Here is a 21,205-nt window from a genome sequence, read left to right on the forward strand (position 1 = left end):
AATATTGGCAATAGTTTTTCAGGAAATGTATTCCAGACAGGTAGCACGGTAAGTCGAGCACATCATTTGCCACACAGTTCAGAGGTTGAGAGTTTTGCAACCGGTTTCAACCTGCTGTTGAACCTTATTAATGCAAAATACATTAGTGCAGGGGTCACCAACCTTTTTGAAACGGATCTACTTAGAGGGTACTTATTAATGCAAAGGTTACCCGTTTGAAATAGGAAATCACCATTTTGTTCTCACAACAATTAGCCATCTTAAATATCACATACAACACTTTGTCTAAATCTCTTCCAGTGTTTACATTTTCAAATAATGACATCTGCAGCAATCTTAGAAAATCACAATGTCCCATCACTGGTGAGCTGTTTTTAGAACTCATGCGGTCCTAGGGGGCTACCTGGTGCTCATGGGCACCATGTTGGCGAGGTCAGCATTAAGTGCATGTGTGTGGATCGGATTTCCCGGCGTGTATTATGTAGCTAATGTAACGATAACCTGAAATGTATACAGCAGGGAGAACAATTCTACAGATGCAGTAGCTCTCGCATCTTCCACAAGAGGGAGCATATTTCCCACAATGTGCCATGACTTTTCTCCCTTTGCTTCATGTGACTGGTGCCAAATTGTAAATGGTTTCCTATATTTGCAAGCCTTTCCCCTATTTCCCTAAGAAAGTGAAGTCATGTAAACGTGGCCATCATACGTCTTAAATTAAAAAAATTCCCATTGCGTTCTGCATTCAACGGTTCCACATTAGTCTTCCCTCTTTTTCTTTGGAGGCGTGAAACGGGTGTTTTTTTGTTGTTGCTCTGAATCCGTCATCCAAACATCACACAAGAAAACATTTCGACGCGATCGAACCGGGCAAAGCACCGATTACGTCACCATAGTCACATGAACACCATCAAGCGTTACGCAAGTATACCAGAGTGTGACAACACGTTTTTGACACAACTTTTTGACGGCGTTGTCGTAATAGTTTGACAAAGGGAGGGGAGTTCTAACAATGACGTTTACAAAATAGTCGCTACAAAGTATTTTGCGTGAAATTCCACAAACTAAATGGCAGTTAGTAGTCTTTGAAAGCTTTGTCGAGCACGTGGCAAAACTCCCGTTAGCATGTAGCTAAAATACTTTTACTCCTAGTAGTTGTATTTGTTTACTTTATTAATTTTCTTTTCTCGAATATCCGCGTTAATTTCTAGAAGCTATGCTCGTTAGCATACTTTGTAGAGTACGTGCCTGAACTCTCTTTAGCATGTAGATAAAGATAATACTGGTATAACTCGGTGCTCGTTTGACATTTGTGCTCACATATTTAATTTGTGTACGTTTTTCCAGCGTCATAAATCCCGTCCAGTCAGTGAGCCACTCTCCGTGTTTGTATCGGCTCCCTGTGGCGTCGGTGTATGTGGGCGGTTACTCGCGCTGCGTGATTCACAAACCTTATTTGTTCCTACTACTTTGAGCGCCATCTTGTTCGGAACTTCTACCCACTAGTTTCCACTCAAGGGGGTGTCCGCTTTCCCCGCTACTGCCCTCCTTAGCGCGGGGATATAGCTCTCTCTCTCTCTCGCTTGCCTCTATCCTTCAACAGGCATCTCTCGCGTTCGCTTACGTCGACCCCCCGCATTTTTTTCGTTTGGTTTTGGACTGGGAATCTTTCCAAGCGGACAGAAATGAGCATCGAAACGCTTCTGGAAGCTGCCAAGTTTTTGGAATTGCAAGCCCAGCAGCAGCAGAGAGCACGTGGTAAGATGTTGTCTTTTTTTTATCATTTATTATTTCTTTCAGGTTTAACTTCGCCCACCACGTGAGCTACACCTTAAAGTTTGTTTTGACGAGTCACTTTCTTGGCAATCACCGCTGATGCATGAATGCTAAATGACACTAGAGTGCACTTCGTTTTATTTTATTTTTATGCATGCGTAGGATATGTGCGTGTATGTTTGAATATGTGGACGTGTTGGATTTTTCTAACTGCTGAGAATGGGCGGTGTCAGTGTTTTAATACCCCGACGTCGCGTGGCTCACATGACGTTTTGCTTCCGCCCCTCGGTAGTTACTGCGCCGCCCGTCACTAGCGGCGTGGTTGGCGGGCTTTAAAAGCAGCCTGCGCGCCACAGGCTGCAGCCTTTGCTTGTTTGTATTTAGTGGAAATAAAAATAGTCTCCCGAGAGCGCCGTCTGTAAATGACGTGGAGCATCCGGACACGCCCCTTTCACCACGTGCGCGCCGGGCAACCCCTCCCAAAGATTGTTTGAGCCCAAGATGAGTCGCTCCCGCACGTAGGCACGATGACACACACACACTTGTCGATATTTTCAGTTGTAATGAGTTAAATACTGTGTATTTCTCTCTATATTTTTAAATGATGATCCACTAATAAGGTTTCTTTGTTTTGTTGCCTATTTATCACCTCATCCGAGTGTTTATCAACCTTTATTGCACCAAGGTACATGTTTTATATTTGAAAGATTTCATGACATACCAATGAACAAAAATATCCAAAGTATATGCAGTGTTACCCTTTTCAAGTAGTAGTTTACAAATTCATAACTCAATTTAACCACATCTGTTTCTGAGAAAATAGACCAGCTGACATTTACATGCAGGTAATAACCCCTTTAAAACGTGAACATTGGCAATATTTGGGTTTTAAAAGGTCATGTGTAAACACACAAAACCTCGAATATGCTCTTATTCGCGTATGTAAAAAACAGAATAAGACCAATGCGTTATCCATTTTCTAACTCGAATATTTGTCCACATAAACACATTCAGAATACAGTATCTCGATTAAACGGGGCAGTGGTTTGCATTCTGCTCATGCTCTATTCGAAAGGAATCTTGGTCTTTGGAGTACTTGAACGGCTTGTGATGAACAACATTTGATTTTTTTTCTGCAACGTTTTCACGTTATTTTCTGCTTCTACGGCAAAAATGGCACAGTGTGTGTATCTATACACACATAAGTTCATGCTTCTGGCATCATGCAACCCACCAGAAATAATCAAGCGGAGGTAAACAAACATGACGTAGCAGCAAAGAACCACATTTTCGAAGCAAGGAAGAAGCCGCCTACTTTATTTAATGTGAGTGACATGAATGTATTGTCTTTTATTGACTGCACAAAGTTAAAAGCTGAAATGACATCTATTTGCGTAATGACTTCAGTGCGTCGTGCTTTCGATCGGGTTTCCCAACTGAGTACAATGGCCATGTATATACGCCTATACAGGAGTAACTCTGTCCACTCAGCCACGTGAACGGGTTATACCAAATGTTTCAGAAACCGGAATTTTGGAATATTGGCTGCATGTAATCCTACTCATTCTACGTCGCTGGCTTATATGAACAAAGATACAATATTTGTAGTAAATCATCATCACCTGATGGTTTCTCACAGAACATTATCGTTTTAATGTGATTGTAGCATTAGCCCTATGTGAATTATTCCATTCAAGCCCAGTCATTCCCAAACAAGTATGCTGAGAGAGATCGTGAAGTGTCTCCTGGAAAATTATCTAATTTCACTATATTGTTCCAAAAATGTATTTACTACAAAGTACAAATTGTGTCTTTGTTCATCTATGTGTGCCAGCAAGGTACAGCGACAGGCAGAACAATTAAAAGGTTTTCCACTAAATGGTAGAAAGTACAACAAACTGGTATATCCACCTGTTCCCACGATTCAATAAAATAGTAGCTTTGTGTTCAGCTAACCAATCCCAGATTTCACGTTAAGTGTTGTGTAAAACTGAGAACATTTAGATGAGATCATTTAAATGTGTCACTCATACTTTTTTTTTTACGCCACCTCATCAAAGAGAGCTCTTTTAAACATTTTAAGTTGGTCAATAATTTGTAATAAATAAATAAACACATTTAATAATAATAAAGAAATAACCGACCCCTTTGGGGCCTGATCAATTGTTTTGATATGTAAAAAACAAAAGCATACATTTGACTAGGATTGGTCTGACACCAGTGATATATTCTTTTTGTGAATTATTTATTTTGGTTGTGTTGGTGTAGTACTGTGAGTCAAATGTGTGCCTTGGTTGAATAAATGTTGGGAAACCTTGGTGTTGCCCGTTGGAGTTGTTTACCGTCTTCAGAAGAGCCTTGGAGTGAGCGCTTGACTTCTTCCACGTGGCTCCTCCCACACATTGCTCAATTTAGTTGGAAGTCCTCCTCCTCCTCCTCCTGCTGCTGCTCTTAACTGCTGTTCAGCAGGTCACTGCATGTAGGCAACTAGGCCAGTTTTGCTACAGTATGTGCTACAGTTATGTAATGGCCCTTGTTTTGGAAGGCCTTCATACGCTTTCACTCTTAGTTTGTACCCTGTACAAACATCTGTCATAAGACTTTCTACTGCACAGCACTCCAAACATTGTACTTCTCACCTTAACTAAGTGCATTTTTACTTTCACTGTATTCATATTTAGCTTTACAGATGTAAAAAGTGTGACTAGATGTGGAGGTCTGAATATGGCGCTTTAGTCACCACGTCCCATGAACATCACCAATGTCATAGCAACAAGACAGACCTTTTCATAAGGATCTATACGTCACAGAGGACTTGCATATGATTGGATCGTGTGACATTTAATATTCAAAGTTCAAACTTTGCATGCAGAAACGCTGCCACACAAAAGTGTTTGGGTTGAAGTGTTCTGCTTACCACGGCGGCCTTAAATACGTGACAAGCTGCTCAGTGGTGCATGGTGGTGACCACAAATATCATCAATTCGGTCATCTATTTTTTAATTGTCAAAATGACTTGACTGTCCGTCGTTATTAATCACGTGAGCTTAACTCATTAATTCACCTGCAGCTGCAGTATGGACGTTCATTTTCACCTAAGTGCTTTGCTTTGTCAAAATAAGGCGATTACAGCCAGTGTTATGTGTAGGAATGGTTAGTAATAATTGTGGATTTCAGCAGAGTGGAGCATTGGTGAGCACGTCTGCTGTACGGTCAGGGGTTCGAATCTCAACTTTTCAAAACAAGTTGTTTTTAATTATATGTAGGACCAAAAATGAATAAATAAAAGTGGGGGAAAAACTGATGAAAAATATAATTCCAAAAGTCAATACAAAAAAAATAAAAAAAAATAAAAAATCAATCCGCCGTTGCAAACTATATATTTATCTTTGTATTTATTTCCACATTTATTTTTATATACATTTTTTTAATCTCATTTTTAATTTTTGTATTTATTATTTACTTTTTATATATCTGGTGCTTGTATTTCCATTTCAGTGTTTCCCACACCATGTTAATATTGGGTGGGCCACCCAAGTAAACTGGCCACCACCCACGAAGTTTTTAAGAAAATTTATTAAAAATATATTTAAAAAAAATCAATAAAACATGTCACGACCAGATATACCGCAATGTAATGTTAGTTCGCCGTCACTTTGTGGATCGTGAGGCTATAGGAAACGTAGTAACAGGACTGAGACGTCCCCCGTACGCCCACCGCCCGCTGGTATCCACCCACCCAAGTAGATTTCAAATCTGTGGGAAACACTGCATTTATATTAATTTTTTTGTATTTCATTTTTGAATTATATATATTTTTTATCAGTTTTTGTTTTCACTTTTTTTATTTTTATTTTATTTTGACGCTTTTGGTCCTCCATAAATAAAGTCTTCTGTGACTGCTCATTGACCACTCTCAGATGTACTAAAATCTTGCCCAAAGTCAGCTGGGATAGGCTCCAGCTCACCTGTGACCCCAATGAGGTCAAACGGTACAGAACTGATTGTTGGAACACTTATTGAGGTATTAAATCAAATGTTGTAACGTAAATAACGGGAAGTCTTGTGTTGGGTTTTGTCCGCAGAGGATGAACTTAAAGAGACGCTGCTGCGTCTGGATCTGCTGACGGAGCAAAGACTCACCGATGTGAACAAGTACAACTGCAGAGGCCACATCAGCAATGTTTTTAAAGCGGACGAGCTTATCAGTGAGCGCCCCCCGGCCTCCATACCGCCCTCGCTGCCTCCCCCCTCCTTGCCCATCGCAGTCATCCCCATCCCGGTTGTCAAACCCAACCCGGCGGGCTCACTTTCTCTCCCTGTGGCCTTGCTCTCCCACCCCGCTGCTCCCCCTGTAGCCTCCCCCAAACAGGAGCCTCCTTCTCCACAAGAACAAGGTGTCGTGGCCCCGCCGCGTTCTCCCCAACCCAAACCAGACGACCCGAACCACAAACTGCCCTCACAGAACCATCAAAATCATCCAACGCAGCTCCTCGCTCACACCAACAGCACTAACACACAGCAGCAGCAGCAACAGCAGCAGCAGCACACGCACCAACAGCTCCTTCAGTGCTACCCGGGTTCCATCGTCTCGCCCCCGCTTCAGCCTGCAGTGCCCCCCCAGTCCTTACAACCAGCCCTCTTGGTGAACGGCCCCAGCAGTCGGGCGAGTCCTCCCGATGATGGACGCCTGCTTGACCAAAAGAAACGACCTGGGGGGTAAGACGATCAAACGGCTCGGAAATGATGTTTTTCATGCCTCCGTGTTGTCAAACTTATTATGCACACGTCCAAATGGGAGACAGATTTTTTATTGAGACAGGCAATACAGTCTCACGTTCTAGTTCTTAGACGTTTGGATTTTAAATTATTTCCTATAGCAAATGTAAATACAAAGAAACCTTTCCAGGGGCAAATTTGGCACCGTTAGAAAAGCATTATTAACTCGTTCACTGCCATTGGCTGCTATAGACGTAAAAAATTAATTTGAACTATTTCTATTAGTTTAACATTTTTTCCCACTTTTGTTAACAAGAGTATGAAAACCTAGATTTTTTTTTTTTGTATTAGAACAGATATAAAATCTGTGGTTAATCGTGAGTTAACTAGTAAAGTCATACGATTACAAATTTTAATCGCCCGACGCCCCTAATTTTTAATAATCTTTTCCTTATATAAAAAAGATTATAAAAAATTTAAAAATATATATATAAAAAAATAAAAGATTATTCAAAATTAGGGGCATCAGGCAATTCAAATTTGTAATCGTAATTAATCGCATGACTTCACTAGTTAACTCACGATTAATCACAAATTTTATATCTGTTCTAAATGTACAAAAAAAAATCTAGGTTTTCATACTCTTGTTAACAAAAATGGAAAAATATGTTAAACAAATAAGAAATAGTTAAAATGAAGTTTTGACGTCTATAGCTGTCAATGGCAGTGAATGAGTCGACTGTTCGGGTAACTTTTAAGGTTACAATAGAACACTTAATTCAATAACCGCACAATTGGGTTAATTTGCAATTGTGTTGTTGTGTCACTTCTCAGCATTCTTGTCACACAAACGGGAAAATAATTTAACCATTGTGAAACAACCACACTTAAAAAAAATACCGGTATAATAAAACAAAACTACAAGTGATGGATGACGATTGTTTCTTATTGCGACTTCACTCACTTTGGGTGATGGTAAGTAAATCTCTTAACAAACTGTTGAGGCTGCTCCTTCATTTGGAATATGTGTCAAGACAAAAAAGTTACACACACGCCCAGAGTTAATCCTTTTAGCGCATTGTGCTCAGGTCTCACGAGGTCTGCATTTGTTCAACCTATCAAGTTTTTAGACTTTTGCCCTGAAAACATTTATCATATTACAGGTAGTAGACCTCATTGCCATTAGTTATTATTATTTTTTTTTTAGCATTGTATCGTTATGAATACAGCCCGGCGCATGTTTCATGTTTGAATGTCAAAATCTGATTGTGTTCTGGTCTGCGCTCTACAGGGCAGGTACAAGAGAAGTGCATAACAAGCTGGAGAAAAACAGGTGGGTTCAAGCGCCCTCCTCAAAAAAAAAGCATCCTTTGATTTATTACTATCATTGTAGAATGTAAGCACTCGCAAAAAGTGTGCTGTTTCACAAGCGCGTGTGTTGCGTGTCCATCAGACGAGCCCACTTGAAGGAATGCTTCGAGACACTGAAAAAGAACATCCCCAACATCGATGAAAAGAAGACATCCAATCTAAGCGTGCTGAGAAGTGCTCTGAGATACATCCAGGTAGGAAGGAGGTCAATCCTGTTGTGATTGCTTTTGAAACGTCTAATGGCTGTCAGTTACATCACTCCGGGACGTTTACCGATCTAGAAGGCGTCACACAAAAAGGCACCTGTGTCATCTTTCCTGTTTAGATTTACAGTCTCCGCTCAAAGGTTTAGCATCTAGTGTGCATGATGGCCACATGATGACACACCCTAACTAACCCTATCATATTTTCACCGCTATCCTTTGCACAGCACAGATTCATAAAGAGCAAGTTTACAGGTCAGAGACTGACAACAACAACAACAAAAAAAAAAAGATCCAAAACATCTGGCAATGTCTCTTAGAGAGCGAGGGATTGACACACGCCTGTTCAGATCGCATGCAACTTAATGCGCCACACAAGTCATTTCAAGTAACTGCGTCAAAGATGACCTCTGACTTCAGACAAGTGATAATGCATCACTTTTATCACTGACCTTATAACTGGGTCACATACTTTGTCATTAGTTGAAAAGCTGTAATGTGCACACTGCATTTTTTTTAAATGTTTGTGAAAGTGGCAATTGGGGGGGGGGGGTGTCTGTGTTGACGCCATTCAAAATAGACTGAAAGCACTGTAGCTACGAATTTTTATATCTTTTTTTAAGCTGTCATATTTATTACCAACTTGCAGTTAGAATTTATCAATTACAATCTAGTGAGACCAAATATAAGAACTGTATCAGGAATTCAGTTTTTAAATATATTCCACTGGCTTTATATTGCATTCTTCAAACGACAGTTTAGAGTTTTTTGGGTGACACTAATCAGGTATGTGTCATGGCAGCGCTAATAGATAAAAAAATGTATGTAATCGGATATCTACAGATTGAATCTGGCATCTTCAAACTACAACAAAAGTGTAAATAATCAAATATTTTAAATCAGAGGTATGTCGATCATGAAATAAGCATTTAAATGAATGGAGCAGCCCAGGCCGACGAAACGTTATGCAACGTTTGATGCTTGTGCTATATATGTATTATTATTGTGTTGTACATGCCGGTTGTGTTCTGGGAATGTAAACTGGGTCACATTGGACATGTGTCCCTTGAATTGTAAATTGACAGTTCAAAAAAATTGGATGCAAACATGAAGTGGGACTTGGACTCTTCGAGCTGTAAATCCAGCCTCATTGAAACAAAATGTGCAAGCGATGTGTGCCATATTTATGGCTTCTCATGAAATGTGATAGACAGGCTGGTTTCAAAGTTCACAGTTAGACTTTTTCCAACTTTCAGACTGTATCATTGCATGGGTCTTCTTCTTCTTTTTTTTCCTTTTTTTTAACACCTCCATTTCCTATCTTTTAGTTTTTGCGAAACACGTATGTTCTTCTCCTGTTTCTCCCGCATTTTCTCTCACAATAACAATCACAACACAATCCAGCTCACTGTCTTCAGACAATCGAAAGGTTTCAGGGCACAAGCTGTTCCCATACATACAGAATAATGTCCTTCTCGAAGGGCCTCTGGAAAGTAATCATCTTCCACTTCTTGGGAGGCGAAGCGGCTGGGTACGCTTGATGCCGAGTAGCTGCAGTCGGACTGTCAATAATACAGAGGGGGAAAGTAGGGCAGGGTGGGTGCACAGCTTTTTTTACCATTCCCCCCTCCCACTGGTGGAGGGTGACCCGGCCCGCCTCCTCTTATCAACAAGGGAGCGCCACCCTTTCAAAACAAAATGGTGAGGGGGGGGGGGGTGGGAATCACAGGTCATTTATATAAATTAGTCATATTGTTTTGCCAAATATGTGAGAATGACTGCCGTTACCGTCCTACAATAACACGGAGCGTTGCGGAATTTTCCTAGCCCATGGTCACTTCCCAAAAGGGAGCTCAGGTGAGGTTTGTCTAAGTGGCTTAAAAGTTGAGCATATGTGCCCGTTGCCTGTTCACCAGTGAGCGGGAAGCATTTTTGTTGTTTTTAAGATCTTCATGGCAAATCAATGCGGTACTTGACGAGCTTTTTGTAGTCAATTAGTGCAGTCGTTTGCCAACAATAACGAGCGTGAAGTCACCTGCATTCTACAGTATCCTCAGCTCGTCTGTGAGAAAACAATTTTCAGACCAAGATGTTTACATTTATGCCAAACGAGTGGCCATTCAATCTTAACTTGGTCTTTCATGAATGTAACAATGGCTGCTCTAGTAGCAAGAAAACATATAGGCGCGCCCGTAGAGGCTGAAAACTAATCCCTCATGCAGTACTAGTCCTCCCACATGCTCCGCCCCTCCCTCGCGGGCCCTTCTGAGCTTTTAAGGCCACATGAGCAGCGAGCACATGGCTAACTGCAGCCGCGTGACGTCACCCGCCTGTGCTGCGCCTCCGCCCCGCGCTGCAGCAGGCGCGACTCGCGCGTACTCGCAGGTTGAGCTGCCAGCTGCGGGCAGGCGCTGCAGAGCAGGAAACGCGGCGCTCTCGCTTTGCACTCTCGGAAAATGTTTTCCAGAAAGACACAAGGAGCTGTAGGAAGTGTCACAGATGTACACTTAATATTCAGTTTGTGAGGCCTCATCTTTTTTTTTTTTTTGTTGGTTTGATCTTTATGCTAATATACTGGAGCTATTAATTTTTAATAAGCGCTTGTCCTCATTAGTAGTGATGTTCGATGCTACTTTTTTTTCACGCTGATATCAGTATAAGTACTCACTGATACAGAGTACCTGATAAGGTATGTACAATTTCATTTCACACAAGGACCAAAAATTGTGAACAAACGCTTCTTTCTGACACAGACGATGATTTGCAGATGTGTCAAACTGCTGCAGTGTAGCGCCAAGTACAGCCAAGGACAGGGGTGCTCAACTTCGGTCCTCGAGAGCCCCCATCCAGCCCGTTTTCCATGTTTCTCTCCACTAACCTACCTGATTGATGACCAGGATCGTTATCAGGCTTCTGCAAAGCTTGCTGATGAGCTGATCATTAGATTCAGCTGTGCTGCAGGAGGGAAACTTGGAAAACAGGCTAAATAGGGGCTCTCGAGGACCGAAGTTGAGCACCCCTGGCCAAGGAGGATTTGGGCTAGGTTCACAATGCAGGTTTTAATGCTCCATTCAGATTTTTTAAAATCCAATTTTTTTGTTTTGTAATCGTTCACATGACATATTAATTGTGACCTCAATGTGCGATGTAGTGTTTGCAGAAGTAAATAAATATAGGAAATAAATTATCTTTTTATCATCTCATATCTATAGAGTGGTGATGCAGCAGGACGTAGAAATACATTTTAGGGAAATGAGGTGAAGCTTTTCGATCTCATTTCATGCGGAGACGTCTACTTAAGATGACTTGCATCATTGCAACGTGTAATACATGAAGACTGCGTGGCTGAATGACTATCATTTTATCCACTTTATGTTTCTTGTGGGTGTCAATTCAAGTCGACTATAAAGTCAACACTTACTCAGTCATTTCAGTTTCACGGTCGATTGTCAGCAGTCTCTCGAGTACTTTCCTCTGTCTTTGCGGACTTTTGGTGACGTATAGGTCGGATACATGCGACCTGTGTCTTAAAGCTGCTCTTTGTAACAATTTGGCCCAAAAATATCTATCTTTTTAAAATAGCATTGTTATTTTTTATTCTGGCCATTAGTTCTCAGACTGGATTCAGGTTTGAATTTCCCACCCTCTGAGGATGTGACGTCATGTGCACATTGTGTACGTAAAGAAAGGAATGTGCAGTTTATTTTTTCTTTAACAGGTGGCAATAGCGATTGGAAATTGAATTTTCTGCATCTAGCAGCTTTAAGTATCAGTGTCTTGTATCGGCAGCCAACATGACTACCTGGAAACCTTAAAATAACTGGCCCTTACACAGATCCCTGGTATCGATTCTTGCCAATCCCTACTCATTAGGGCTAACTTTGGTGGAGTGGTGCAATCTGGACGAGTTGCTAGTTAGTTGCGGGGCACTTTTAAACTAACAACCGTCCCCACTCACATTGACACTTGTGGTCAATCACACATGAATTGACTTCAAATGTAGGTTTTTGGGGCAGAAGTAGCCACACTGTGGAGAGTGTTTAAGAATTCTGTCTTGCCATCCTACTCCACACATGTGGAACAATGTTATCTCAGTTTAGTTTTAATTTGCCTCTATAATATTGTCCCCCCCCCAATTAATACTGAACAAATTTATTTTTGCCTACATTTTTTTACATCACAATAAGATGGCATTTGAACAGGGGTGTGTAGACTTTTTCTATGCACTGTGGAAGAACAAGAATGTGATTTTCTTTTTTTCCACACACACACACACACACACACACACACACACACACACACACACACACACACACACACACACACACACACACACACACACACACACACAAAGCTTTACTTGTGAGCTGTCAGGCACCACGTGAAGTGGTCCGTTCCAGCTGGAAGGCCCGACGAGATCAGGCTTTACGCTCGGCACTCAGTCACAAGACCGACCTCCAGCCTGGGCGGGGAGATCCGGCTTTAGCGGCGTGTTCGCAACGTGGCCTCACGCGCTGCTGGCCCTTTAAGACGGCGCAGTACACACATTACAGCTTGTACTCAACTGTTGCTCGAGTGAGCCTGGGAGTAGACTGCCCGCCCCTCCCCCCTCTGCGGGGCCATGTGCGCAACCCCCCCACACTCATTCCTTGTGACAGCCAGCTTGACCAGTGTTTACCTTGCACGCGCCCACACACTCAATGCAGCCGATTCCTGCATTGATCTAGATTACCACGCAAACTCGTTGAGGTTGGGCCTTATCTCTCAGGAATTGTGTGTGTGTGTGTTGATGTCAGTCATGTGTAAGGAAACAAAAGGTGCTTGGAACCCGATGTCCTAGCAACACGGCGACACGATTAGCGAGCGGGGCGCCATGTGGGAGCCATCTGCCTCCAAGCAGCTTCTCAAGTTGCGTGCGTTTCTATGGGGATGGCCGCATTTGTTGATGTCTCCGCCACGTGCGCACACACACACACAGCAGTTCAGTGGGTCTGTGTGTTTGTGGAGCACCTCGCCCATTCCCTCGCTCGCTCTCCTTGACTTATGAGGCACGCACACAGGCGAGTCCTCGTGTCGTGTGAAGGCTTCGATGTCTCGTTCAACGCCGTGAATGGTCCCGGTTGCCGAGGAAACCTTCGAGCGGTCTCCTTGGCAACCGGCGATGACGAGGGATGCTGTCATTGTGCGCTGGTTGGAAAGGAGGGCTTCTCACATCACATCAGGTCCTCATGTTGCACTTGTCCTCATTAGTGTCGTGCGTAAACTGGAGACGATGTCGGCCGGAGGCGGGCTACACCGCGGCACCAGCACGAAACCGTCACAGGCATGACCACAACATACAAACTTGTCACACAAGGGCAGGACATTCCGAGCTGAGGTTCAAACCGCAAATTTCAGAAATGACTACAAACTGTCACCATCCTAAAACTTTTTTCGGCTGCGGAGGCATGTTGAAAGCAATTTTGTTAGCTGTTAATCAAATTAAGTCCAATTTATTTATATAGTCCTTAATCACAAAAGAGTCTCAAACTGCAATATTAACAACAACGCCTGATATTAACCACAAGAGGGCAAGGAAAAAATAAAATAAAATATAAAAATAAAAAGCAAAAGAAACCTTGAGAAGGTGCCGCAAATGTGGAAATGCCCTTTTCCAGGATGGAGAATGGAGGCCGAGTGGGCAACAATTTATGGTTTTAAACGATATGAACTCGCGAGAGTCAATTTAATGAGTTGAAGCACTGCAAGAAGACACCGTCAGAGAAGTGGGTCCGGTTGCTCGATGCAGAAATCTCCATGGCAACAAGTCCAAGTTGGTGGCCTGCTTCAGTTCGTGTCCCGCTCAATTCGTGCAGAATCCACACAGCAATAAAAACGTATAAATAATAATGTTAAATCCATTACATTTAAAGGGGAAGTCAACCTTAAACATTCATTGGCAATAATACATTATATGTGACCTCACTAGTCTAAACATGCCATTCTGATTAATATTACTTTTGTGAAATATGATTTGTGCAGCAAAATCCAGCCATTTTAGGGGGCGGCCATTTTGCCACTTGCTGTCGACTGAAGATGACATCACAGTTGCTCAGGGCTCAGTCAACGACTAATCACAGCTCATCTGTTTTCTGAAGCTGAGCTGTGATTGGTTGTTACCTGAGCAACTGTGATGTCATTTTCACGCGACAGCAAGTGGCAAAATGGCCGCCGATATTGATCAAAACTGCTAGATTTTGCTGCTTAACTCATATTCCACTAATGCAATATTAACCAGAATGCCGGTTTTAGACTAGTAGGGCTGCATAGAACATATTATTGGCAATAAAAAAAATTAGGTGGGGGGGGGGGTTGGTTAGTTTCAGTTTTGACATTAACTAATAGTTCATAGTTCCACACCTCATTTATTTCCATAAGATCTTTTATTATTATTTTATATAAGTTTAAAAAGTGCATCACGATGTCCTAGTGATTAGCACGTCTGCCTCACTGTTCTGTGGTTCGGGTTTCAACCTCAGCTTGGGTCTTCCTATGGGGAACTTGCATGTTCTGATCATATGTATCAAAACACTTTTTTAAAAAAAAAAAAAGTCTTCCTTTTATAAAATGTGATGCTTGGTTTTGACTAGTATTGATTGAACAATATGGTGGTTGTTGTTATTATGACTGTAGTTTGTTGTGTGGTGAACGTAAGTGTGTTTGATATTCCAAAACGTGAATTGAAGTGAAAGAAAAAGATTTGCATGATGTCATCATCCATGACGGTGGCTGGACCTCAGCATTGCTTTGTGACCTTGTCTTTTGTTACAGTTCAATTCTTAATTGCGATTTGATCGGCATTGTAAGTTTGTGGTTGGGCTGCATTTTGTCTCCCGCGGGGCGGTCGGCGCCACTAATCCCGGATGAAGATAAGGGACAGGTGCCCGCCTTTTTCTGATGCAGTGGTGTGCAGCGCTTGACAAAACGTGCCCTTTAAACACACAAACACGCGGTGACCGGCACACGCGCTTTGGGCTGACGTGCGCACGCAGCCGTGGCGCGAGTGAACACAAGCAGGAAGTCCACCCCATCAGGAAATGCTTTTATGATCCTGACTCACGGGCTTGCTGGAACTCGACTTCACACTGCGCGCTCCCATTGGCCGCACGCGGATGTACATTTGCAGAAATAACTCAACAACGGACGTGCGCTCGTGTTTTGTGTTCGGCTCTTTTCTTAGCAGGTTTTGAACTTTGATTTGGGAAGTGTGTTTGGTTGCGTGTCAGCTGACCTGCCGCTCAGGGGGAAACTGGGTCACGGAGTAATTGCCTGGAAGCGCCGCCCACTTTCCAGCCTTTTCCACGCCTCCTCCAGCATGCGTGCTTTTGTTCCACAACCAAAACTCTGCTTCATAACATTCACAAATTCCATTTGCAACGCTTTCCCAACAAACTATTATACCACTATTGTTTTAATGGCTTAGTTCACTCGTAAGTAGTACACATGGTTGGCAGGAGTCCACACCCGCAGTTACAATGAAACAAGGAAGTTGTCTGCTTACTGACAAACAAATAGCGACAGTCTTTTGATTTCACTGAGCAGTTGGGGATTTGTGCTGGGCTGCAGTGTGACAAATGACTTTTTAGTTACATTTTTCAGTGTGGAGAAAACAATTCAAATTTTACATCAGCTGCAGTTGCACACAAGGGTACAGTAAAAAAAATTAAATTTAAAAAAATCCAGTCTACCAATGTATATACAGTTGATATAAAAAGTCTACACACCCCTGCTCAATCAGATTTTTGTGATACTAAAACATTTTTAAGAAAACACTTAATGTGACATATAGACTGTGCAACTCGAGTGAAAAAAAATATTTTAGAGAGGTGAAGTAAAAGTTAACAACTCAAAATGTTTTCGCACGAGCGTTATTATAGTTTTGACATTTTCATTTGTTAGTTTTTTTTAAATTTCATTTTGAGTTTTGTTTTTTAATTTAGTTAATTTTAATTAGTTTTCAGTCCAGTTCTGTTAGTTTTTATCAGTTATTTATCAGCGACCTTGGAGCGACATCATCTGAAGGTGCTTTTCTTTTGGCTGCTGCTAGATGACGTCACTTCTGCGTGGCACACTTTCAGACGTATTCTGGTTATTATCAAAATAAATATATGTAAAATCAACACCAAAGGCTCATGTATTGAATTAATTACCAAGGGCAAAAAGGAAGGACATTTTCGCTATAATTATAGTTTTGTACGTAAAATGTAGTTTGTTAGTTTTCATTTTTTAAAAGCATTTTCGTTTTTATTTTATTCCGTTAATGAATATGTTTTTTGAATTTTAGTTTGAGTTATTTCATTAGAATAACCTCGTTTTGCACAAATGTGGCCACGTTCAGAATTAACCCATTGAATTTAAACTTATGTCAAATGGGAGTCAACGACACACAGCCACCACCATTTAAAGTACCTCCGATTAAGCCCTAAATACATTTCAGCTGTTTTTAGTAGGTTTTCCCTTACATTTTTTTGTAGTAAAACATACAGCACAAGAACTTCTACATCATTGTTCAAAGGTACCATCAGTAGAATGGTACTCTTAATTTCTACCATTTCCACAGGATTCAATATACCATAGAACACAGCACATCCCTCCAAAATGGATGAAGAAAAGTTGCTGGCAGGCACTGGATGTTTTGTAGATGTGACGACAATCAATCAATCAGTTAGGGTGCCAAGACAGAAAAAGAACATCATCCAAACCCGGCTACATTTTGTAAAAACACACCAGAAATTCCCCAAAACATACTGCTTGAAAGGGAAAGGAATGACAGGAAAAGCCTACTAGAACACCTGAACTTGGCGAATATTTAGAGGCACTTTAAATGGTGGCATGTGTGCTCTCTCATATATGAGTTTGAATGTAATTGGTTGAGTATCAACACAGCCTTATCTGCAGTTATAAGAGGGTGTGTACAATTTTGCAAACATGATCTCAGTTGTTTGAATTGAAATAATTTCTTGAATAGATCTTTTCTCAATTGAGTTGTTAGGATTGTAGGTCCTTACGTGTTTCTCATTTTCTACGTCACTTAAAACCTGACTTTTGAACAGGGGTGTGTAGACTTTTGATATGTGCTCTACTATGCAGTTGCGTGTTGTTCCACGGGTCCTCATGAGTTTGTTTGGCGGCAGACGCTGAAGCGCAAAGAGAAGGAGTACGAGCACGACATGGAGCGTCTGGCCCGCGAGAAGATCGCCACGCAGCAGCACCTGGAGGAGCTGAAGAACGAGCTGAGCCAGTGGATGGACGTGGTGGAGATCGAGCGCGTGCTGCGGCAGACCACGCAACCCGAGGAGGACCAGGCCTCCACGTCCACCGCCTCAGGTGAGCAATACTGTCCTGTAGGGCTGGACGATGATGGGAAAAATAATCATCGCGGTTATTTGGATTGAATTCAAATCACGATTAATGAAATGATTATTCATTGATATTAAAACTTAAATATATTTTTTTCAACTACTAAAACTGTGATCATAGCCTTACATCCATTCATCCCGTCATGTTGAACACTTTATTCTTGAACATTATTATTTTTGTCAAGTACAACATAACCGTATAAATATATGTAATTCAACCCTTTTGCATTTTCATACTTAAGCATTACATTACCCTCTATCATATTTATTTTATCTTATTTTCACAAGTCTGAGGACTTAATGGACTAACCTGGGACCTCAGGGTTTGTATTTTGTGCCGTCATGTGGAAATGTGTTGGTGTGACCCCCCCCCAAAAAAGTCCTTGAATTTTGAGGAAAAGAAAACTATGTGAATCTTTAAACTGAAAAAAAAAAGTTAACATAAAAATACTGTATACTAAAACAGTAATTTAAAACATACTGGGTGTTCCTGCGCATTTTGGCCATTTAGGGGCAGTGTGGTGCATCCACGGTTTACACATTTATAAAAAGAACAGAAAAAGCTGCGATTGAATTCTATTAAAAATAACAAATTTTTCACAAATTGGGAAGAATTTGCGTCTTTCAATAGTGTTATCTTACCTGTGCGTATTTGTTTCCACAACATTTGTGTGTGAATATTTGTTATTTGAAGGACTATTACTCCTGAAGTTGATGCTAACTTCCTGTTAGAATTTGAATAGGATTTTCCATTTACTAGCATTAGCGCTAGGCTCGCTATGTGTTAAAAATGAAGCATTTTTGTACTTAAATACACACTGTAATGTAATTCTCCTTATCCTGTGTTTAGTTTTACAGTTAACTCCAACTGGAGTGTCATTAAACAGCTTAAAGGACGCTTCGGGAGGGCAGAATCACACTGATTCGCTACGAGCTAGCTACAAGCTACATGGTGCATTCAGGGTCTTTTCACAACGTAGGGAACTTGTAAACCTGCACATTACACTACGTTTTAATTGAGCCAAGCCAAAATCGAAATGGCGATACAATTTTGGTTAATGGTCAACTCCTACTGTCATATCTGGAAACGTTTCATGCTTAATTGCAGTGGTCATGTGACATTTGCGTGCACTTGCAGAAGGCGAAGAGGTGATGGACGAGGACGACGACGATGAAGAAGTCACGGCGCGACCTCCGAGCGAGTCGCCCGCCGCCCCTCAGGCCCACAAAAGCGATAACCTCCACCAGACGCCCCTCGCCGCCCGCACCTTGACTATGACCGCCCCCGCCCCTTCCTTCATCGGCCATCACTTGTCGGCGCTGCAGCTGCCGGTCAAACCTTCCGCCCCCGGCGTGGCCCCAAGCCAGCCCGCTTTACACCCCACCGTCATTGCCCACGCGTCGGCGGCGTCGCACCCGTCTGTCATCCAAGCGGTCAATCACGTCATCCAGGCGGGGGGGGCGAAACATATTGCCCAGCTGGCGCCTGGGCAGCCGCCCATCGGCCACATAACCGTGCACCCGGTGGCCCACCTGAGCCCGCACCTCCCCGCCCTGTACCCGCAACCCGTAGCCGTCACGCAGCCTGCCTTGATCAGTCACATCGCGCACACGCTGGGCCACATCAACGGTGCCGCCGGCCAAACGCCCGCCGGCGCCACCATCGTGGGCAAGCAGACCGTGGTGGCCCACCACCCGCAGCTGGTGGGCCAGACTGTCCTCAACCCCGTCACCATGGTGACCATGCCCTCCTTTCCCATCAGTACTCTGAAGCTCGCCTGACTGTGAGCGCACACCGACTGCTTCACGTCAGGGACAGGAAGGGCCCGCTGGGGCTGGGGCGGACCAATGGCGGGGCTCGACACTTGACCCGCCATAAGCAGCACGTTGAGAATGGGAGTCAACAGAAGCCCCGCCCCCTCCCACCCGCACACTCGTGCTCTTCTGCCACATTCAAAGTGTGGACTGGACTCCTTTCTGGCGCACAGCTGCAGGCCTCAGGGACTTTGCGTGTGGCAACACCGCCCCCTGCTGGCCATTAAGGTTAGCTACCTTACCTACCGTGCTCACTGCACTACAGCGTTGCAGTTTTGGTTCATTGTTAAGTCAGGTGTTTACACTTGTTTCCCTACTTTTATTGAGCCGTCACATATTTTACTTTGTACAAACAACATTCACAGCACACCACCAAATTAGAATGTCACCAAAACTGAATAAACAAGGTAATTACTATATGTACTTTTCTCATCTAGTGGAAGAGCATTTAATTTAAGTAATAAAGCGAGACATTTGGAATGTAAATACGGCATTTGTAAAAAAGAAAGAAAAAAAGAAAAGAGTTTTGGATTGTTTTGGAAAAGCCGTCATGTTACTAGCACTGAACCTCAACAAGAATCCAAGTTGTGTTTAACATGGCACTTAACGCGACACTCTCTAAGTTGTGTTTTGTGACAGATCAACCCCCCCTTTTTATAAATGAAAAAGATGTACATTACGTTAACTATGTGTATGTAAACTTTTTGTTGTTGCTATTACTTGTAACTTCTGTGTACATTTTTGTTTTATTGGGACCATATACTTAACTTTAGGGAGGTTACGAAACATGACATTTGGCCATTGTTCCAAATTTTCTCTATGTGCTTAAATCTGTTGGGTTTTGTTCCCATTCCAACAGTGATTGGGAATGCAAAAGTAAACCCTTATGGACTCGACACACGGGAGGCGACAAATGACAGCGAAATACGTACCTCATCGCCTCGCAAGTCTCAACACACGGGAGCGTTAAGCAGCCGCGACGGCGGCAACAACATACGTCACTCACAGTTTACAACAGATTTGATTGTCTTAAAATTGGAGGGAATCTAAACGTTTTCATTATAATGTAAACACAGAAGTTTCACTACACATACGTCATTCCAGTATGAAGATCCATCCCTGCCATATTATTATTAATAACTGTTACAAAAACGGTAAAGAAAACTTACCGGACAAATTATCCCTGTACCAACAAGCGCTCATGCACCGGCCTTTTTGTTGACGTCACGGAAATTATTGCGTGAAGTGTCGTACAAAATGATCTAATCCATTTTGCTAGATAGCCCACCGTGTAGCATGTCCTGCGTTCATTGGTTCATCAATGAAACCTTCGCTGATTGGTTGGAGCCCGGGCGACAGCGGCAAAAGTTGAACACGTCTCAACTTTCTAGTATCACGTCGCGGACGTGCACGCGCGTGATTTTTCACATGCACGAATGTCGCGTGTCGCCAAAGGGGAGGGGCTTCCATAGGAAATTAATTGAGAGTGAGCGACGTCTCCTCCCGTGTGCAGAGCCCATTAGACTGTGCTAATAAGCAGGCAGCAAATTAGGTTTGAAATCTGTTGGAGCCCAACACAAAATGTCTCAAAGTGGTCAGCGATGGCAACACTGGAAGACATGAATGGTATTACACGTGTTTTCCCTATGGCGAAAGTTGTACTTTGTAAATAGCCTGTAAACGCTGGGCTGAATTAGATTTCACTATTATGAAAGAGCTGGGAAGATTATATGGAAATAACTATATCAAACATGACTTAATAAAATGTTTTTGTTTGCAAATGTCTGCCTTAATTTTTTGTTATGAAAAAAATATATCCTCAAATGTTTTGCCACATGAACACAGGTCACATTTGATTTGGTTATTTGCTAACCTCTTACTAGCAAGTAATATATATATATATATTATAATTAATTATTTTTT

General features: G+C 42.3%; 1 protein-coding gene and 1 long non-coding RNA gene across 2 annotated transcripts; one reads left to right on the forward strand and one right to left on the reverse strand.

Moving 5' to 3' along the window:
* The first annotated feature begins 888 nt into the window (after positions 1–888).
* Positions 889–21,063, forward strand: mnta (MAX network transcriptional repressor a). Its single transcript, XM_086080328.1, has 6 exons — positions 889–1,758; positions 5,862–6,495; positions 7,787–7,828; positions 7,949–8,060; positions 17,243–17,435; positions 18,606–21,063. Exons 1-6 carry the CDS (start codon positions 1,686–1,688, stop codon positions 19,247–19,249), a joined length of 1,698 nt encoding a protein of 565 aa, XP_085936454.1. The 5' UTR covers positions 889–1,685; the 3' UTR covers positions 19,250–21,063.
* LOC147170962 (uncharacterized) lies at positions 15,502–20,568 on the reverse strand. Its single transcript, XR_015095557.1, has 2 exons — positions 20,452–20,568; positions 15,502–17,458 (listed from the first exon to the last, which is right to left on the reverse strand). It is a non-coding gene; the product is annotated as an uncharacterized LOC147170962 (long non-coding RNA).
* Positions 21,064–21,205: the final 142 nt, after the last annotated feature.

The sequence above is a fragment of the Leptonotus elevatus genome, chromosome 7, assembly GCF_054856555.1.
Source record: "Leptonotus elevatus isolate MCC_2025b chromosome 7, RoL_Lele_1.0, whole genome shotgun sequence".
Classification (NCBI taxonomy): domain Eukaryota; kingdom Metazoa; phylum Chordata; class Actinopteri; order Syngnathiformes; family Syngnathidae; genus Leptonotus; species Leptonotus elevatus.